This window comes from Ctenopharyngodon idella, chromosome 11 (genome assembly GCF_019924925.1).
Source record: "Ctenopharyngodon idella isolate HZGC_01 chromosome 11, HZGC01, whole genome shotgun sequence".
Taxonomy (NCBI): Eukaryota; Metazoa; Chordata; class Actinopteri; order Cypriniformes; family Xenocyprididae; genus Ctenopharyngodon; species Ctenopharyngodon idella.
This window is the reverse complement of record NC_067230.1, coordinates 4,435,059-4,454,087: the sequence shown is the minus strand read 5'-3', so window position 1 is coordinate 4,454,087 and position 19,029 is coordinate 4,435,059. Positions and strand designations below refer to the sequence as shown.

Genomic DNA, 19,029 nt, shown 5'->3' with positions numbered 1-19,029 from the left:
CACACACTGTTACTTCTCATCCTCTGATATGTTTCATCCTCTTTGTCGAAATATATTTGATGTTGAGTTGAAGAAAAAAAAAAAAAAGTCTATAGGAATTAATATATGAAATCAAGAGTTAAAAATATAGTTTTAAGTACAAAATTGAGGAATCAAATAAAATGTACCATGTTCAATAGGAATTAAAATAATCAATCAATCAGGGACACAAAGTAAAGCGTAAAATGCACCATTGTATCAGTTAATCCAAATTAAGTTCACTTGTTTTGAATCAAATTATATTCATGTAAAAGGGGTAATCCACTCAAATGTAAATTCTCTGTCATTTACTCACCCTTACTGTATATCGTTCCAAACCTGCATGATTTTCTTTCTTCTGTGGAACACAAAAGACAATATTGTAAACTAAACAATTTTGGTTCCCATTGACTTCCATTGTATTGACTGGTGATCAGGAGAAGAAAGAAAAGCATACAGGTTTGGAACGATATGAGATAGAGTAATTGATGACTGAATTAAAGTTTTTGGGTGGACTATCTGTTTAAGTACAGGTGGTGTAATAATTAAATGATTTTTTAATTTTAGTCATTTTTGCTGTTCTCTTTGGTGAAATGGTAGAAATTACAAAAAAAAAAAAAAAAAAAAAAGGACCAACCCAACAGAACAACAAATCAAGTGGTATCATAATATTACATAATATTATATTATATATATATATAGCCATCATTACCAACTGATATACAAGTGTTTGCACGTGTCTTGACGGCTACAGATAAAGCAACAATAAGCTTGTGGAGTGAACTTGTCAATCCATCTTGATAGATGACACAGAGGAAACTCTAACCAAAAAGAGGACAGTTTTACCCACATGTGACTTGCTTAAACACATTTTGGTATGCTTTGAAATATTGCCTTGTGAAAGTGAACCAAAAAGTAAATGCAACATTGAAATAAATTAAGTGCCTGTTCTGGAAAGAAGCAAACGATCTACTGGTCTGAAAATGCCCTAAAAGGGTGTGCTCACACTTGGCAGGTTTAGTTCAATTAAAAGGAACTCTGGTTCTATTGCTCTGTTAGAGCGGTTCATTTGAATAAGAGTGAACGCTGCCATCCGAACCCTGGTGTGTACCAAACAAGCAGGACCGAGACGTAGGGTTGAGTATCGAGAACTGGTTCCATTTTTCCACTTTCATTTCCATGAACCGTGGATTCAATAAGATGCGCATTCCGATTCCATTAAAACAGGACTTGATGCCACAAGATACGATCCTAAAAAGGACCGAATGCTCAAGGTTTACCTGGTTCTTCTCGTCATGGGAGACTTGTTGCTCATTACAGTTCGGTACAGGCATCAGAACCGCCGTATTCTTGCAGCAGATCTTTGTTTGTGTGCAACGTGTGTTTGAGTCTGTTACACATTTTTAAGCTCTTCATGAGTTCTCAGCTGGTAAACATACCATCAAATGTACGCAAATACAACAAGAGCATTTAGCCCAGGACAAAGCATCATTTTGGTTGTTCGGTAAGTTCCATCGCAAAATATCCGCCTTAAAAGCATTTTTTTTTTTTGTTGTTGTTGTTGAATCTTTAGGTTTGGTCTTTAAAATGACAGTGTGAATGCTAAGCGAACCAGAATTAAAGGTATCATTTTCTTTTTTGATCTGGACCAAAAAACAACAACAAGAGAACTGAACAAGTGTGAACACATCCTAAATTATACTCAACCTTGTGCATTACTTTAAAGTAAATAATAATAAACAGAATGTGTTTTGAATCAATACTAAGAATAATAGATAAATTTGATCAATTTAAGCCACCACCTTTTCTCCATTTAGTGAAAAGATCTACATTAATATCGTCAGTAGACGTTTAAATTCATCCTACACCCTGGGCTAAAGCCATATGAATTTCACCTCTCTGGTTTTCCTGTCTGCACACAGGAGTACTTGTACGCTGCAGTGGCCACACTTGCTCTGATCTACGCTGTCTGGCACTCCTCCGCCTACCGCTGCTCCTCCTGCACCTGAGTTCTGCAAAAGACAGTGGCCTCACTCATCTAAAACAGACCCTGACCACGCTTCTGGTTCATCTCAGCCCTGCCTGGGATCACCATGGACCTCAGAGATCAAAGCCTGGAGAGTTCTGGAATAGAACTCTTACATAATGCAATGGGAACTTTGCAAACTTTTCAGACAACCAAACAGGGCAATGTTTTCTTCAACTGAATGTTAAACAATCTTCTATCCATGTGTCTAACTAGTGGAAGACAGGGGAAGCGTTATATTTTTTAGCTGCTTTAGTCACATGACATGCCAGATCATTCATTTCACCTCCGCTGGATTTGCATGTGTCGGGTGTGTTGGAGATGTCCAGCAGGGAGCCCATGGAGAGGGAGTGCTCAGCCGAGGGCCTCTTGCGTGGTGGGAAGGGAGAAATCTCTGTTTCTTTGGTGAGCTGAGCCAATGTTTCTCTGAGACGTCGACGTTTCCTGCCACTGTTGGGTGTTGTGAGAGACAGCAGAGACACGGCTTTCTTCATCGCAGGACTCTCCGGCTGAGAGGAAGACACGGTGACAACATATATAAGTGCACTGCACTTTAATGAAGATGTAAATTCAATCAATCACAGTTCTTTATTAAATGATGCAATGCATCATGAAATTTGATCACAATTTTGGCAGTATAAAGTGCTGCAGAGATAAGATATGTAGGTCGAAACTCTGAAACTAGTTAGCATTTTAGGACTTCTGGATTTATCGTCCTTAAGTCAATGGGGTTTTTAAATAGGTTTTTGGTTAAATGCCTGAAATAAGATATTTTCATGTTTTATTTTACGACATAAAAAAAACATAAGTGAAATCCAATTCTCACTTTTTAAAGCTTTTAATTGTCTTGAAAAAGGATGTTGCTAACAAGTGGCTAAATGGGACTATGAACAGCTTATAATTGTGTTCTTATAAACTATTTTAACTCAAACTTTCAGGGAATTTTATTTTGTTTTTTTGATAAAAACTAAAGTTGTCGTCGGAAGCTTAAGCCCAAAGTATAGTTCACTTTTTACAGGGTACGCGAGGGTCAGCGTACAATGCGTGTGCCGAAAAGTATGCGCATACTGTACGCCGACCACCGGATTTTTGTAACCACGCGTACTTGTACGCACAGGTCACGCATGCTCATTTTATTTTTTTTTAGAGACCAACCCAACAGACCAAGCGGTATCGTAACAGTAATCAGTTTATCCACAAGGTGGCAACCGTGCCCTGGGGGCGTCAGTTCACAAGGTAGTCAAAGAAAACCTGCATAAACAGAACAGACTGGAACACATGCAAGCTACAGCGACAATGGAGGCCTACAGATGAGAAATTGTGCGAAGAGGTTAGAAAGTACCCTCATTTGTACAACTCTGGCATGAAAGAATACAAAGATGTTTACATGGGTTGTAACTCGTGGCGAGAGATTGCTCAAAACTGCACATGCGTCGAACTCCTGTGTATGTGTACAAGTCAAATGAAGTAGCCTTTCTAAGGCTGTGGGCGTGGTTTCTCCGATTGGTGGATGAAGATTAAGGATTGTGGGTGGTGTAGTTTATTCAATTAACTTTAGAGATGCACAATACTAAATTTCTCCAACGATACAGATAGCTGCAGCTCACCACGGGTGATTGGGTCAAATAGAGTCTGCTTTAAGGCATTAACTGTTAATGCGCTATTGTCACTCTAACTTCGACAGCCCTAAATTCAACACGAGACATTTTCTTCACACACAGTACCAGTTGCAGTCTAACACGTTTTTCCGCCTGTTTTGATTGACAGGATATAATCGCCTCTAATCATTGGCTCTTTTTAAACATTAGTGAAAATAATTGCTTTTATCGGCCAATACATTGGTGCTTCCCTAATTAATTTATGGAATTTTTTTTTTTTATTAACCTGAAATCAAACAAAAAGCACATACTATCACTTTAGAACTAATTGTAAGGTTTGCGTTGAAAGGTTTATATGTTAATCTCCAACCAAAAAAAACAACAACAAAAAAATCCTTTAAAAGAGAAAACAAATAAGAACAAATAAAAACAACTGCTGATATTTTAAAGGTTTCCTCACCTTTTCATAAGAGTACATAGATTCCCCAGCACGGGCGTCCATTTGTATACTGCCCCAAAACCACTGCAGAAAGACACAGAATGAGAAGTAAATTAAGATGCATTCATTTAAAACACCTCCACTAAACCATTTATTAACACGTTTAAATAAATATTGAGGCATTTATGATTGTAACTGAGTTACTAAAACCCTTAACGTGTGCCAAAAAAAAGATTCCCACTTCTCGCAACATACTTGATAAAGGACTACAGACAGTAAACAGCGTAAAATAAATAACAGAGTGTATTTTCACACACTATTACTAAGGACCCATACAAAGCCCAGCATGTGCTTGTGAGATGTTAAGTCAAGTTCATACCTCCTGCTTCACAACATAGAGTCTTTTCGAGGGAGTAAAGGGCAGTTCTTTAATGGAGTTCTCCTCAACTACCAAGTGAGTGCACCTTTCATCACCCACCGCCTGGACCCGTCCACCTGAACAAAACAAACAGTACAAGCTCCTTTAAAAATCCCCCTCAAGCAGAAGTCAGGCTTTAACAGAGAAGGTCTAGCAATAAAATACAGAGACATATCCTGGGGTCAACGTCTTGGATACACCAGAATGAAAAGGTTTGGTTAATCGAGGATTATTTGAGTTGTGTGACATTTGAAAACATGAAACGTTTTAGATTTGTTGTTTCAGAATAGACACAGATGCGTGAGAGTTCAGTACCGTGTTTCTGAGTCCTCTCCTCCATGTTAATTTTCTCCTCCTCAGAGAATCCCAGAAAGCTCAACACGCAGTCCTGGAATGGAGGGACTTTAAACTCTGTGCGGAACTCCTCGTTGCTTGCGTGGAAATTACTAAATCCCCCCCCAAAAAAACAGCAATCAGACACCACAACACCAACATATGCTACAAAAAGAAGTGTAAAGATGCTTTTGGGAGTTTTAGAAGACACTTTTGACTATTAAAGATGGGCAGGTTTTATAGTTAAAATAGTTATAATTCTGTCTGTGCGAATTAAATTAAAGTTCAACACATTTGACTTCCATTATCAGATAGGATATTTGAAGACTGAATTGTAGAAGTGGGCATTCAACATCAGAATAGAGCCAGACCTGGACCAGGATATGAATTACTAAGTCCAGTTCACCATCAAGAACATCTTGACGGTTCTTTTTCAAATCTATCATTCAGTATTAGTGTTAATATTGCTAATTTAAAATACAGCAGCCTTATAAAAATAAATTAATTAATTAATTAAAAAAAGGCTTTTAAACAGTTTGACCCCTTTGCAACAGAGCCACTTCGAAAAATCTAAAACAATGCATTTTCATGTTCACAGTCGCATTTATACTTTATACATTCGTAAACTGTAATATTATTAATTCATATTTTTATTAATAATTATTAATATAAAATGAGCTGTTTGCACATAAATAATTAGTTAAATTGTTACGGTACAGAAGTCAAAGCAAATAATTAAAAATACTGATTTTATATAATGTTTATCTTTTCTCTACCCATGTTCGATGAACGTAACTTTGACGGCCCTAAAAAATCCATTTCGTAAATCTGACCTTTTTTTTGCAACTGAAACTTTCGGTGGACCCCCTAGAACAGTGTTTCCCAAACTTTTTGACTCCAAGGCCCATCTTTATCCAAGCCAATATTCAAAGGCCTTCCTACTGTATGTAAGATCTGGTATTTTTGTTGTAATAAAAATAAACTAAAACTATGATGTTAGTTTGATGATGTTATACATCTTTACTTTTAGTGCATTAGCATTTGAGTTACACTTTAGTTTGGGGAACACATTCACTATTAGCTATGACTTTTGCCTCAAACTAATAAATTTACAGCATACTAATAGTAAGGTACTTGTTATAGTGGTTAAGTTTAGGTAAGGGGTAGGATTGAGGGATGTAGAATACGTTAATGCAGATTAAGGAATTAAAATGTACTTTATAAGTAATAATAAACAGCCAATATGCAAGCTAATAAGCAACTAGGTAATAGTGAAAATTGGTCCCCCAAACTGAAGTGCTACCAGCAATTAAATTGGATTATATTCATTTAACTAAATTGGAATAATCTAAGACTTATTGGGGCCCCCGCTGCCTTTGCTCTTGCAGCCCTCTTGTCTAACATTAACTACTAGCCTGTGCAATTAAGGTAACACTGTTAAAAAAAGGAGTGTCATTTCAAAGGAAGAACAAATTATATTTTGATGAAAGATTATCCCCTTCTGAACAATAAGAACAGAAACATGTATTAAGACAGTACAAGGTCAATTTTGATTTCATATTGGCTTTAAGTCTATCTCCATTAAGTCTTACGGGTGCAGAGGGGACAGTACGGAGAAGAAGAAAAAAAAAGACCATTTGAGGCAACATCCAGCCAGAGAGGCAGGTCATTAATGTGAAAGGTCAGGTTTAATGTTCAATACATGTGTGGAAAATGTCAAAACCCAAGTGCACTGGAAACCACTTTTAATATGGAAGCAGGGAGGGTTCGTCTGGTTTGCGCACCAGTGGCTGGACTTTTTGGCCTCATCATTCACAGTTTTTACTCCTCTACACTCACACAGTGAGGGGGATTGACACAGGGGGTAGTTTTGTGCCTCTCTCTCACTCACACACACACACACACACAATCTTACATGTCATCTCTGTGCTCCCATGCCTTGCGTATCCACTCAGGGGTGAGTATGGGTGTGCCCATGCACACTGCCAACTAGAAAAAAAAAAAAAAAAAAAAAAAGAGAAAAAGCAGTGAATAGCATCAGAGGGGAAGAGATCCCCTCACCAAAGCCTGCTCGATGCATTATGCAAGAGACTAATGAATGATTCAGCCCAATTCAGCACGCTGTGAGGAGAGATACATGAGAACTGTTTTAATCAAACCCTCTCTAAATAACGCAGACACGTCAAAAGCAGACAGTGGACCACGTTACGGAGAGCACACCTGGAGTTTGAGGAGCCATCAGGAAATAGCCATCAATGAACAAAAAGACATTTATCTAGTCTCTTTACTGAGGTTGATTTTTAAAAATTAATATGTGATTAATAAAGGAAATAAAGAGAATAAAGATCAATGCATTTAACAGTCTGGGTGATTGACTTTTCCTAAACAATGCAAGACTGCAAAGGTTTCTGGGATTTGAAGATGAGAGCAAATTTAACCAGTATTACATCACCTGATTTTCAGGCCATAATTTTGATTATTCTGGTCAAGAACCACAGACTTAAGGTGATGATACACAGGGCAACTTTTTGAGCAATGTTGCCGAGCAATGTTGCTTGAGCACTTTCCCACTGAGAATGAGCAACACATTTCTATCTGGATACTTTAGATTGGTGAGCAATTTTTTGAGATCCTACAATCAGAATACTAGCAGTCGATCACGTGACCAGCTTGGAGATTTCAGAAAAAAATTCAACAAGATGGCGGCCTCTCAGTGGCAGTGGCGCGAAGAAAAGGAGCGTGAACTTATTTCTTTTTACGCAGGTAAGCTGTCATGTGTCAACCCAAAACAGGCAATTTACCTCATTTAATGCTTAAAATACCAACAGGTGTCCAATTTAATGTGCGTAGGCTGTAAGTTAGCCATTGAATGTTTTCAGTTAAAAACTAAAAAGACACGCTATGTTTAACGTCTGTAGTGGCGTAGGCTGTAGGGCGTATGGCACGTGAAAGTAGCTTTTGACGCGATCGACACAGGTTCGAATCCGCCTTTTTGCCAGACTCGCTCTTCTCCTTTTTCCTATCACAAATCAGATCGGAAAGGCATTTATATTTAATAAAAACGAAGAAAATATTTGAAAAGTTGAAATAAAGCGCCTAACAAGTGTTTTTAATAAAGTATTTATTGGGTTGGCAATAGATTTTCTCCACTCTGATTGGTTGCTGCCAACTGTCCATTGCCCTAATTAGTTGCCCTGTATCTCACCAGGTTGCCCATTGACGGCAACATTGCCCAGCAACATTGCTCAGCAACACTGCTCAAAAAGTTGCCTTGTGTATCATCACCTTTAGGCAGCAAGAGAATATCTTTATATACATATTTTTGGTCATTTTTGATCAATTTAATGTTTCCCTGCTGAAGTATTAATTTCTTAAAAAGAAAAATCTTACTGACCCCAAACATTATGCCACCTCTGAAAATCAGAATTTTCATTACTGTCCACAATATCAAAAAGTACTTTACGCATTTTGAACATCTGTGTATTGCAAGTATATCTACACTGTACTTTTTTTGTATATTGATCAATGTGTACATTGTATGCATATATTTTACTACTCTAGAACACAGAGCCATGTTTTTGACTCATATTTACACTGGTGTATATGATTTGATCTGTGGCAGCAATCATAAATACGGCAATTACAGTAGGGTGAGTCAGAACCATAAAAGGATTTCACACCTGAAAATCTGTTTTTCCCCCTGATGATTCAGTATAGATAAAAATAAGTGGGGCTGAATTATATTATATATATATATATATAGTGTGTGTGTGTGTGTGTGTGTGGATGGGGTGGATACATACCCTGTACTTTTCACCATGGGTTGAATGGGCGATGAGGTGTGAAACTTTAGCGCTGTCAAAGTCTTTTCGGATGGTACCCCCCATGTGATGGACGAGATTTACCAGGGTAACCTGTAGAAAAACAGTTAGTTGGAGCAAATAATCTGACAGTGACATTATGGTATGTTTTTGAGTCAGATGAGCAGACAAGCAAAACTCACCACTTCGTCTTTTTTACGGAATCCGGTAAAGCAGAGAGACAAGTTGAGCATGGTCATACAGTAGAGAGGCCTGGAGGAGAATGGCAAAGGCTACGAAAGAGGGCGTGGAGAATCAGAAAGATGGAAAACATCATTAATATAAATAAAATCAAATCACAAATCTGAGTATGCATACTAAAAACAGACTGAGAAATCACCAGATCAGGACTACGCCACAACAAGCATTTTTTGTCAATCATAATATTAAAGGGTTAGTTCACCCAAAAATGAAAATAATATCATTTATTACTCACCCTCATGGCGTTCCACACCCGTAAGACCTTCGTTCATCTTCAGAACACAAATTAAGATATTTTTGTTGAAATCCGATGGCTCAGTGAGGCCTCCATAACCAGCAATGACATTTCCTCTCTCAAGATCCATTAATGTACTAAAAACATATTTAAATCAGTTCATATGAGTACAGTGGTTCAATATTAATATTATAAAGCGACGAGAATATTTTTGGTGCGCCAAAAAAACAAAATAACTTATATAGTGATGGGCGATTTCAAAACACTGCTTCATGAAGCTTTGGAGCGTTATGAATCAGCGTGTCGAATCATGATTCGGATCACGTGTCAAACTACTAAAATCACGTGACTTTGGCGCTCCGAACCGCTGATTCGATACACTGATTCATAACGCTCTGAAGCTTCATGAAGCAGTGTTTTGAAATCGGCCATCACTATATAATTCGTTATTTTGTTTTTTTGGCGCACCAAAAATATTCTCGTCGCTTTATAATATTAATATTGAACCACTGTACTCACATGAACTGATTTAAATATGTTTTTAGTACATTAATGGATCTTGAGAGAGGAAATGTCATTGCTGGCTATGCAGGCCTCATTGAGCCATCAGATTTCAACAAAAATATCTTAATTTCTGTTTCGAAGATGAACAAAGGTCTTACGGGTGTGGAACGGCATGAGGGTGAGTAATAAATGATATTATTTTCATTTTTGGGTGAACTAACCCTTTAAGACACTTACATATAGACAAACATTATATACAATAAAAAATAAATATTTTATTATAACAAGTTATTAATTGTTCACTAATATTTACTATTATTATTCATCAATCATTTATAATACATTTTAAATGTTATTCATTGTATTTACATTTATATTTTTATAAATGTATTTCTAGATTTATACATTTCTGTGTGCCCACTCGGGTAGTAAGCCTATGGAGTGTGTACTGTGGCAGCTAAGCTGTGTACCACAAGATTTAACAAAAATAAGACAAGCCCTCATTTCTAACTTGAGTGTCACAGTCATATCTATATTATAGTATGCGTCAGACTTAATCTTTCTGTCCGGTACCGATCGCTAGCCAGCCAAGTGTTGGTTTTGCTCTGGAATATCTGAAGGAGTCAAGCAGACACTCCTGCGTACACTCAGATAAGCCTGCAACATTTTTCAGGCTTTACAGAAGCAATCAAAGCTGCTTACGAATCCGTTTCAGTTGGAAGAACAACTTTATTTCAACAGGCTTTTACTCAACCCGTGACGGCGAGCAGGTGCTATAGCAGTATCAAACTATTTCACCGCCTCGGGGAGGAAAAAACCCAGTAGATAGCTGTGATTCTGTGTTTGCTTGTGTTGTTTTATTTCAGGTCTTACCTCTCCCTTGCTGGCGCAGTGCATCACGGCAGGAGGCCCCAGGATACGGCTGTCATTCTTGTATAGGAAGCTGTATTCAGGAGCCTGGAAGTCTTTCAACACAAACACATTCTCGAACTCGCAATTCTCGCCATCACCAAAATCTCTGACATTGTCAGTCTTGATACAGGGGGTGTTTATATCCTAATGGGATAGAGGAAAATTCATAACTGAAATAAAAATGACACATTGAAAATGAAAACAATATCAATAAACATCAGTGGGATTGTGATCCGCATTTCCTCAAATGCAAAGAGATCTCTCCTTTAGTATAAGGGATCTCAAAGATGTTAAAGTGTTCTGACAGATGACACACTGGAGAAAGACAGGAGTCATCTGTCACATGTAGATTTCGTGGATATAAAAACAGGTGTCAAGGGCAGTTCACACAGGACAGCTAGACACAATAATACTAAAAAAAGAATGCAGGAGATCCGTTTTTCTACTTCACATGGTGTCTTACACAAACGAACAATCGATCGGCCTTGGCCAATATAGGATATTTACTTGTACATGCTAATTTATGCCTGTTTTATATATTTTTTGCCATTATCATGCACTCACTTGAAATTTTTTAAGGTAGGGTAGGCAAATTTTTTTTTTTTCATTAAAAAAAACCTTTTTCACTTTTTGTTATACTGGTTGAAACTCTCTTCACATCCTGATAGAAATCAATAAAAGAAGTGGTCTAAATATATATATAAAAAAAAAAAAAAAAAAAAAACAGTCTCAGGATAAAAAAAATTGTATGTTCAATCACTGAATTCAGAATGCAATGACAGGATGTCCTACCTGCCTGTCAACATATGTATTTCCATACCTCCGTGCACCCTGTATTACTAGGGCTGCCCCTGACTAAAGATTTTTCTAGTCGACTATTAGTTATTTAAACCATTAGTCGACTAATCACACGTTTATATTAATTTAATTACTTAAATATATACTGGGGAGAATACTAAACATAATGAGCCTTTAATATATAGGCGTAATATAGCCTATTCCGCGCTCAAGCATACGCATAAAGCTTGGGGGGGGGGGATGGCAAGACTCATTGTCGGTTGCAAAGATAAAGTTGATGATGCTGCCTCGCCATCTCCGCAGTATAGTGAACGCACCTATAGAGGGAAATGCACATTTCATACGGATTACATAAGTAGAGAGTATTTCTTTTCGATTTTAATTGGTTTGTTTAAAACTAGACATTTCTATAGACATGTTTCTCGTGTCTGCGTGGCAAGTAGCCTATACGCCGAGTTTTGGTTCATTTTTGTGACGTGCTCCAGTTCAGGGAGACTGAGACGGCAGAGAGCGCGCCCTCTTTGTTTTCTTTATTTTGCAAAGGCACAACGTTTTCTTGTTATTGTGAGTTTACGCAAATAAAATTAGTTTCGAATGATGTATTACTCTTATCTGTATGACCAAAATGTATTTTAAGTTGTTTCCGCTGTTATAAAAAAAAAACAGTCGGCCAAGACTAAGTCAGCGTTCTGACGTAGAACACAGAAGCGCTGAACATAAACAGCATATGCGAATGACACAGAAGAGAAGATATTGTTGAATAAAGTCGTTATTTTTGTTTTGTTTTTGCGCACAAAAAGTATTCTCGTCGCTTCATAAAATTCAGGTTGAACCACTGCAGTCACCTTGACTATTTTAACAATGTCTTTAGTACCTTTCTGGACCTTGAAAGTGGTGGTTAAATTGCTGTCTTTGGAGGAGTCATATAGCTCTCGGACTTTAACAAAAATATCTTAATTTGTGTTCCGAAGATGAACAAAGGTCTTACGGGTTTGGAGCGACATGAGGGTGAGTAATTATTTAATGACAGATTTTTCATTTTTAGTTGAACTAACCCTTTAACTTTCTATTTTCATTTTTGAACTGTTTTCAACATCATAAATTAATTATTGTTAGATATAAATTATATACAATTTATATTATATATAAAATTATTGTACCACCAACAATACAAAAGCATGTGTTCGGTGTGAACAGCCCTTTACATTTTTAAAGGGAACTGAGGGGAGATCTGCAGAAACTTCTATTATTCTTGTCATTTGGGATTTACTTTCAGAAATTAAGATTAAAAGAAACAATTTAATGACACTAAAAAAAGGGGTTAATCACAAAAGGGTTGATTACATAATTGATTGAATTAATTCTTAATTCAATGGATTAAAGACCACCTGTTGGACAAACACAGAACAAGTTGTTAGATCACAATGTTAGAACTTCCAGTCCAGACCACCGTGTGAGTGAGTTTGATATTAGACAGTGCAGTGCCACACCAAATCCCCCCTTAAAACACCATGCTGCAAATCCCCCAGTGCTCTCAAGCATGCAAAGATTCTGGGTCCCGAGACGTACCATATTGACTATAGATTTTATCAATTTCTCACGCGCCTCTGTGCCCGGCTGCCCTTCTTTAATCTTTACCACTGGGACTTCCATTATTGTGATGGCCTGTAAAAATGAAGAATTGATGTCAACCTGGCAACCCAAAGCTGATAAATTTCCCAGGCAGGACGCAGGAGGGCCTTACAACATTGTCAGAATCGAGATGAGAACTTCAAACAAATGTCAAGCACAGTCTAGGAGGAAGTTCTGCTACGTTAATAAGTTGCGTAAGGGCAGGGAGAATAGATTACTAAAAGAAGCAACAACATCTTAAGTCCTCTCACATCATGTCAAGGGCAAAGAAAGGAGACTTTCAGGAACATCCCCTTCCTCCCCCAAGCACTACATGAGAAGTTTTCATCCTGAATCCACAAACATTCCAGCTTTATCATTTATCAAGCTCTGAGCCTAAATGTCCCATCATTACCCTGCATTCCCTCCAAACACAGCTGTTAGAGCAAATGACATTCATAACATTCATAACCTTTCGTCCATCAACTCCCAACCGCGACATACCACATCTCAGTGCAAGAATGCTGAGTAATATGTTCATCACCATTGAGTCCAGTACAGAATCAGTGAAAACACTGTTCTCAAAGGTACTGTACAAACCACTGACAGACTTGGCTAAATTCTACATCTGTCTTGGGCTCAAACGGCTCAAGCAGACACTGCATGATTCAAAACAAAGACTTTATGGCCTGGTTTCACAGACAGGGCAAAAAAAATTGGCAGAATGTCATTGCTCAAACATGCATTTTATTCTGAGACTAGGCTTAAGCCTTGTCTGTGAAACCAGGGGAATGTCTACTATATACTAATGTTTCAACTCAGGCATCTTAAATTTGATCTCATTAGAAAATTTACCATCTGTTAATCTGGGATCTAGTGGCGTTTCTCCAGAATTTCACCGTGACGTTATTAAGCAACCAAATTAAAATATAATCAACAAAATCACTACATGTCTTTACATTTTTGTTTTCTTGTATAAGATGCTGTAAGTGACACAATCACCTTGGATGCATAATAATAATAATAATAATAATAATAATAATAATAATAATAATAATGATAATATTATTAATATATATTTTAATTAAATAGCAAAAACATTCCATTGTCATAGAGACATAAGGAAATATTTTAAGATAAAAAAAAATGCATTAATTTTAATACTATTCTACCATTAGAAGGTGCCAAAAACATTAAAGGGATAGTTCACCCAAAAATGAAAATTATCCCATGATTTACTCACCGTCAAGCCATCCTAGATGTATATGACTATTTTCTTTCAGATGAACACAATCAGAGATATATTTAAAAATATCCTTAGTCCTCCAAGGTTTATAATGGTTGTGAACGGGGGGACCGTGTTTTGAAATAAAAAAGAATGCATCCATCTATTAAAAAAAAAAGGTAATCCATACGACTTGAGTGTTAATAAAGGCCTTCTGAAGCCAAGCGATGCGTTTTTGTAAGAAAAATACACATATTTAAAACTTTATAAATTAAAATAACTAGGTTCTGGCGGACGACCGTACGCATAATGCGCGAGTCGACTTGTGCCAAATGAGTAATCCTCTGACGCGATGTATGACGCAGGATGTAGGAGTATTGTAAGCTTAGACACCTCTCGCGGTTCAAACAAATAATTATTATGTACACGCTTTATTGAACTGTCTTGCGGAGGTAAGATGCTGGCTGGCAGCCAATTTTTTAACACTGAACGATTCAAAAACTGAAATTGTAGTTTTTGGACCACCAGCTGCTGTTACACAGGTAAATAACCAACTGGGTCCTTTATCTGTGAATTCCCATCCTTATGCAAAAAATTTTGGAGTGATTTTTGATAACAGCCTTAAATTTAACAAACAAATAAATTTAGTGGTGAAGAATAGCTTTTACCATCTTAGATCCATCGCTAAATTGAAACCGTTTTTATCAGTTAAGGACTTGGAAACAGTAATCCATGCTTTTATATCCTCCAGGCTGGATTACTGTATACCTAGGTGTGGCTAAATCCTCTCCTTCCCGCCTGCAACTAGTACAAAATGCTGCCGCCAGGCTTCTTACTGGAACTAGTAAGAGGGAACATATCTCGCCTGTCTTGGCTTCACTTCATTGGTTGCCGGTTGAATATCGTGTGAAATTTAAGGTTTTATTGCATGTGTATAAGGGGTTAAATGGCCAGGCTCCACAATATATTACTGATCTTCTCCACCGGCAATGTTCTAGGCCTTTAAGGTCCACAAACAAGTTGATGCTGACTGTGCCCCGGTCTCGTTTGAAGTTAAAAGGTGATTGTGCCTTTTCGGTTGCCGCTCCACGTTTGTGGAATGATTTGCCGGTTCACATTAGGCTGTCTTCCAATGTTGATGGTTTTAAAACCTCACTGAAGACATATCTTTTTTTTCTCTGGCTTTTGAATTAATGTAATGTTGTGAATCAGTGTGTTTTCCTGTCAGTCTATGTACTTTATTGTATTGCAGTCTTTTTGTGTTGTAAGATTGTACAGCACTTTAGTCAGCAGAAGCTATTTTAAATGTGCTTTAGAAATAAAATGCCTTGCTTCTCTTTAAAAATGATCGTTTTAGACTTATAATCCATGACCAGTGATTTGTTTTGCTCTATCCTCTGCGTTCGTCATTACGTTGTGCGTCAGGTCAAAGGATACTCTTCCGCCGCAAATCGACTTGCGCATTCTGCGTACAGTCGTCTGCCGGAAGCTAATTATTTGAATTTATAAAGTTTTAAATATGGATTTTTTTCTTATAAAAACACATCGTTTCACTTCAGAACCTGCCTTTATTGACCCACTGGAGTCGTATGGATTACCTTTTTTTTTTTTATGGATGGATTATTTTTTACTTCAAAACACGGCCCCCTATTCACAACCATTATAAACCTTGGAGGACTAAGGATATTTTTTAAATATATCTCTGATTGTGTTTGTCTGAAAGAAGATAGTCATATACACCTGGAATGGCTTGAGGGTGAGTAAATCATGGGATAATTTTTATTTTTGGGTGAACTAACCCTTTCATTTGGACCCTGGTTGAAGCATTTCCAAGTCACCAAGGAAAAACACATATGCTAAAATGAAATTACTGTTCAAAAATTTGGGGTCAGTGAAATTTTGTTTTAAGGAAATGAATACCTTTATTCAGCAAGGACACATTAAATTTATCAAAAGTAACAGAAAATACATTTATAATGTTACAAATAAACTGAACTATTTTGAACTTTCTATACATCAAAGAACCCACAAAAACATATTACGTAGCACAACGGTTTTCAACATTGATAATGAAATAATCATTAATAATAATAATAATAATAATAATAATGAAATGTTTATATATCCTTCAGGATTTCTGAAAATTCATCACATGAATAAATTATATTTTACAATATACTTCTTTCAAAAATTTGACCAACCACAAAACTTTGAGCAGTAGTGTACATGTAAGTATACAAGTAAGTGTACTACATTTGTTGCTCAGACTTTAAATCAGTCAAGGACACACGTGTATCTGAATTAAAATTACTGAAAAATTTAAATGATCATAATTTACTCACCTTCAAGCCATTCTAGGTGTATATGTCTTTCTTCTTTCAGCCAAACACAATCAGAGTTATATTAAAATGATCTTGCCTCTTCCAAGCTTTATAATGGGAGTGAATGGTACCATTTTATTTGAAGCCCAAAAAAGCGCATCCATCCATCATAAAAGTAATCCATATAGGGAGTAAATTATGGGATAATTTTCATTTTTGGGTGAACTATCCTTTTAAATTTTATTTTTAATTTCAGGACTATCTTAAAATTCAGTCAAAAATGGTTTCAGTCAGGCAAACGGAAAAATGTAATGTTTATCTTTCGTGCACAGTACTTGGCACTAAGCTGGCCAACACAAAATGACTTCCTGTTAACGAACTGATTACTTTTAACCAGATTAGAAGATCTTCAAACTTTTTTTTTTTTTTTTTTTTTCCGCCATCAGATTCAGAACTCACACTGAACCTAAAATAAATCAGACCATTCTAAATTATTGCATCTCATTAATGAGTCTCATTTTGCATCTGTGTATGTCCACAGTGAAATCAATCTATATGAATAGCTTCACTCTCTTCTACAGTACCTGAAGGGCTTTCTCAAGTTCTGCGATGTTGCCGGCCTCCCCCACCAACACCACCCTGGTCTCAACTCTGGGCAATACATCTGAAAAAGAAAAAAGACCATAGGCAAAGGTGAATCTCTATGGAAATAGACCAAATAGACTGGGAGAAAATAACCTCTGTTGTTATGTTTGTGCGCAGTAAAACGGTCCACCCTACAGAAATGTCAGTTGATATAAGGTTGACCGAGAAAGAGAGCGGTTCACTTACCCTCTGTCTCGTCTGCGTGTAGACCCATGAAAAATTGCTCCTTTGTGGTCTCGGCCATCCGGGAGTCATAAACGGAGGAGTCCACCAGCAGGCTGCGGCCCGGCCCTAAAGTAACTATGCTGCTGTCAGCCATGGCGCTGTGACAAGGGGTGGCGACCCAGTCCTGTCCAGAATATCAAGAGCTGGAGGCCAGAGAGAAAGTAGTGAACAAGGGCGGCACAGGCAAGAAAAAAAGAGAGACAAACAGTCGAGCTTCTATGAGGGAATGAAGTATAAAAGGAAGATGAGAATCTATCTATCTGTCTATCTATTTCACACACACACACACACACACACACACACACACCCCCATACATACATACAAACACTAAAATAAATCTTCTTAAAATGAATCAACTAAAAAAAAATTCAGCTTAACAGCTGCATAAACTTAATGGGTAATTATTCTGAATGCAGCATTACAGTAATAAAATGCTGTTGTTGTAGTTCATTAACTCCCTCAAATGAGTAACAAAACATAGCACATATATGCATTTTAATAGGTAATGAACTAAAGTATCACATTTTGTAAAGATCTGACAGCTTTTTTTGAGAGTAATGCTGTGACAGCTGATTGGCAGCTGCAATGCACTTCAATGACATGCGCTAGCATAGGGGTGGCTAGCTAACTTCTAAACAAAAGATTTTCTTCTTAAACGAAGCCTTGTATTTAGCTTTAAGCAGATATATGATGAAAACTTACCGTATAAAGCTCTAGACCAGATTTGTGCTGGAAAATGTTCTGATGAATGAAGAAACACTGAGAGTTCAGCTGGTTGCCGAACCAGCTGAGCAATCTGAGTTTATGTTAGCCAAACTATTGATTAAAACTAACGCTTGCAAACATAAACACCGCTGTCGTCGCAATGACACGTAAAGTTTGCCCAAAGTGCAAAATAATACGATTAAGTTACGAAAATAAGTTTAGCTGAAATTTTAATCCCATTGTATACGCTCATTTGATAGGTGGCTCTGCTCAACTCACTCTCTGAATTCAAAAAAGCAAGCAAACATGAGAGCCTAACGCCGATTGGCTGAGAGTGAAGAGCTCGTCGGAAGTTCTGAAGCGGCGCCTGTGATTGGCTTTTGAATTCAAACGGCGATGCGCGCTGTGGAGTGAGCAGCTCGGTCCGTGATACAGTGAGACAAAATTGTTTAATTAAATCGCTTCTGAATAAAACACAAGATACCGGTGTAAAACATAAAACTGCAATGTAATTCTTAAAAACACAAAGAAAGTGGCGAACTAAAAGTAATGTGTTAATCAATAAAACAATGAAAATCATTGTTTAGCTTCACAGACAAATGTCTGTTTAGCCTTACAAACTTTACCGTGCTAAACATAATTTCCGTGAAAAAAACTTTATAAGATTTTAATTGGGATTGTAAAAGAATTAGCCTATATTATACTAGCCTATTTTTTTAAAAAAATGCACACCCATACTGGAAAATCCCATATTAATTTATTAGCCTATGGTTTTTTAGTATCAACTAACTGTAGTAACATTTGTATTTTAATGTAAACTATGGTTACCATAGTAAATAAACTAAATCAAGAAGACAAGGGAAGTGGCGGTGCTGGAGGTGCTGCAGCACCCCCTGTTTTCACAGGACAGTAAATGCAACTGAAATTTATTCATTTTTATCATTTCATAATTTG

General features: G+C 37.0%; 1 protein-coding gene across 6 annotated transcripts in view; it reads right to left on the bottom strand.

The window, feature by feature from the left end:
* ect2 (epithelial cell transforming 2) overlaps window positions 1-18,433 on the bottom strand; it is a 39,803-nt gene extending 21,370 nt beyond the window's left edge. The window contains exons 1-14 of one of the 6 annotated variants that reach the window (XM_051913058.1): window positions 18,073-18,433; window positions 17,331-17,512; window positions 17,084-17,163; window positions 12,912-13,007; window positions 10,506-10,688; window positions 8,836-8,925; window positions 8,636-8,746; window positions 6,748-6,821; window positions 4,815-4,945; window positions 4,461-4,576; window positions 4,103-4,165; window positions 2,331-2,553; window positions 1,914-2,030; window positions 335-376 (exon numbers count right to left, since the gene is read on the bottom strand). In XM_051913058.1, the coding sequence (XP_051769018.1) occupies window positions 335-376; window positions 1,914-2,030; window positions 2,331-2,553; window positions 4,103-4,165; window positions 4,461-4,576; window positions 4,815-4,945; window positions 6,748-6,821; window positions 8,636-8,746; window positions 8,836-8,925; window positions 10,506-10,688; window positions 12,912-13,007; window positions 17,084-17,163; window positions 17,331-17,463 (1,459 nt within the window). In that variant the 5' untranslated portion in view covers window positions 17,464-17,512; window positions 18,073-18,433. The remainder of the gene's footprint in view (window positions 1-334; window positions 377-1,913; window positions 2,031-2,330; window positions 2,554-4,102; window positions 4,166-4,460; window positions 4,577-4,814; window positions 4,946-6,747; window positions 6,822-8,635; window positions 8,747-8,835; window positions 8,926-10,505; window positions 10,689-12,911; window positions 13,008-17,083; window positions 17,164-17,330; window positions 17,513-18,072) is intronic. The other 5 variants (XM_051913062.1, XM_051913059.1, XM_051913060.1 and 2 more) reach the window with 5 other exon arrangements.
* Between the last annotated feature and the right edge of the window lie 596 nt (window positions 18,434-19,029).